The sequence below is a fragment of the Aplysia californica genome, unplaced genomic scaffold, assembly GCF_000002075.1.
Source record: "Aplysia californica isolate F4 #8 unplaced genomic scaffold, AplCal3.0 scaffold00529, whole genome shotgun sequence".
Lineage (NCBI taxonomy): Eukaryota > Metazoa > Mollusca > Gastropoda > Aplysiida > Aplysiidae > Aplysia > Aplysia californica.
In genome coordinates, this window is record NW_004797799.1 from 50763 (window position 1) to 52850 (window position 2088).

Here is a 2088-nt window from a genome sequence, read left to right on the forward strand (position 1 = left end):
CCCTCATCTGACGATTATAACACTCGTACATTGAAAACCAAGAACTTTTTAAATTTTGTTTTGCAGATTGTTGTTCTTGCTCGTGTCGTTGCTGATGTTGATGACGATGGTGTTGCTGTCGTTCTTGTGATTGTTGTTATTGCTATTTTTTCTTATGCAGTTGTTGAGTTGAAATCTACTGCCATGCCACTTCATGGTTACATTTCTCTTGGAACAGATTGGGGATAATACTTACATAGAAAAGGCAGAAAAGCTGCACCACATTAAAACGCCTACAAACCAATTGCAGCCGCTTGCTTATTTTTTTTCTTTTTAAAAGGGGGAGGGGGGGGGGTGTTTCTTTGTTAAAGAGAAGCAAAAACACACGACTACGCGACAACTGTCACTTACAGCTATTTTTCGGGGTTCGGAGAGGAGAGAGCAAGAGGTACAGGGACCACAGACGGACAGGTAAGAAAAAGGACTGGCCAGAAGCAGTCTTCAGTCACCTGCTTCCCCAAGCAGATGACAAAGTCACTAGATGGTAGCTCAAAACAAAGATATATACTCACTGGGGACGTGTAGTAACGAGTGGCTCCTCACTGGCTTCACTTTGGGCGTGGACCAGCCCGGGGGTGTGGTTGCGGCGGACTCCGACAGACGCTCGCCGTGTCCTCTCCCAAAACGACGACCGAGAACCTCGTCCTTCACGGGATCAGAGACCTCGTTGTTGTTGCTACTGGTCCACCTGTCGTAGAGCGTGGCTGAGGCATCCGCCGTGTCCTGACTGGGGCTCACGATGACGCAATACTCCAAGGCTGGTCCTCGATGGCGCCGCTCCCCGGAGGCAGTGCACGAGAGGTGTGAGCCCATGACATGTACTTGTTGGAGATTCTTTCAAAGATCCTCCTTCAGAGATTTGTGCGAGGCGCAGGAAGGAGCTGTGAGTAGCCCCAACCAGCGAAAGGGTGGTACACCTAGATGATCAAACACACAATAATTGGCGAACTGAAACGGAGTCGGTATTCCGGAAGTAAAGAGAAAGAGACAGAGAGCATTAGCCTGTCTCTTTTGTGATAACCTCGATTCTCCTAGACAGACGAGGTCTGAGATTTCTTCAACAACAGGCAAAGCGAAAGTAACATCTGATGCGCTATGCCAACTAGCAACAAAGCAGGACCCCGGTCAGCCCTGCGGTCTGCTACGAATGGCGCGGCCTTCTAATAACGAGACAGTTGATCAATCCACAGGTTTCAGCGATTCCACTACTCAACCAACCCTCACGGCGAGGCGAAAGACCATTGATTTTTTTCCACTGCACAAATATTCCTAGGATGGCACATGGGGCGGGTGCTGGGGTACGAGCCAAGGCAAGGCGATACCCAGGGAGGATTAGCCTCCTCCTGCGATTCCTTTCTTCCAGGAGGGAAGACTTGAAGATTGCCGAGATTTCTTCTGCCCACGGAGCGTCATTTTTGTGAAAATGGTCCGTGCCAAGGGCACTTTTTCTTTACATGTATAGTTCGTCTTGTGGAAAAACTTGAACAAAGAACATCTTGTTTTGAGTCAGGCCAACTTATTATTAGAACACAAGGAATTAGTCACAGAATGAGAGGGGAAAAACATTCATAAAATCTTTCTTATCTGCCACAGCTGGTTGAATTAGAAACAATTACTTGAAAGAACCGATTTTAAAGAGCACAATCATTTTGCTCTTTGGGATGGTTTTACAGATAATGTTCTTTTTCCTTTAGAACATATTATCACTATTCTACTTCTATGCTCAGGGACTTCACGTTTCGACACCCGCGGCACGATCTGAAAGCTCCAGCAACTGGAAACGTGATTGATGGGCCTGTGAAATAAAAAGAATGAGAAATTAATCTAATCAGCGGAGCATGAAACATTCATCCAGCAACTGAGTGAGGTCTTCAATCTTCCCAACAGCGAACGTCCATCTAAACCTCGCATCTATATAGTAGTCGAGGAATTTTGTATCTGTTTGTTAACAACATATTAATATTGTACACAAGGCGCGCTGGGTAGGCGGGGGAGAGAGAGAGAGAGAGAGAGAGAGAGAGAGAGAGAGAGAGAGAGAGAGAGAGAGAT

The 2088-nt window shown here is 46.6% G+C and overlaps 1 protein-coding gene across 1 annotated transcript in view; it reads right to left on the reverse strand.

Annotated features, from left to right (window-relative positions):
* Positions 1-551: 551 nt before the first annotated feature.
* LOC106012840 overlaps positions 552-2088 on the reverse strand; it is a gene marked incomplete at its 3' end in the record, with an annotated part of 6424 nt that continues 4887 nt past the window's right edge. Inside the window, 1 exon segment of the mRNA XM_035971883.1 lies at positions 552-1834. Coding sequence (XP_035827776.1) covers positions 552-852 — 301 coding nt within the window.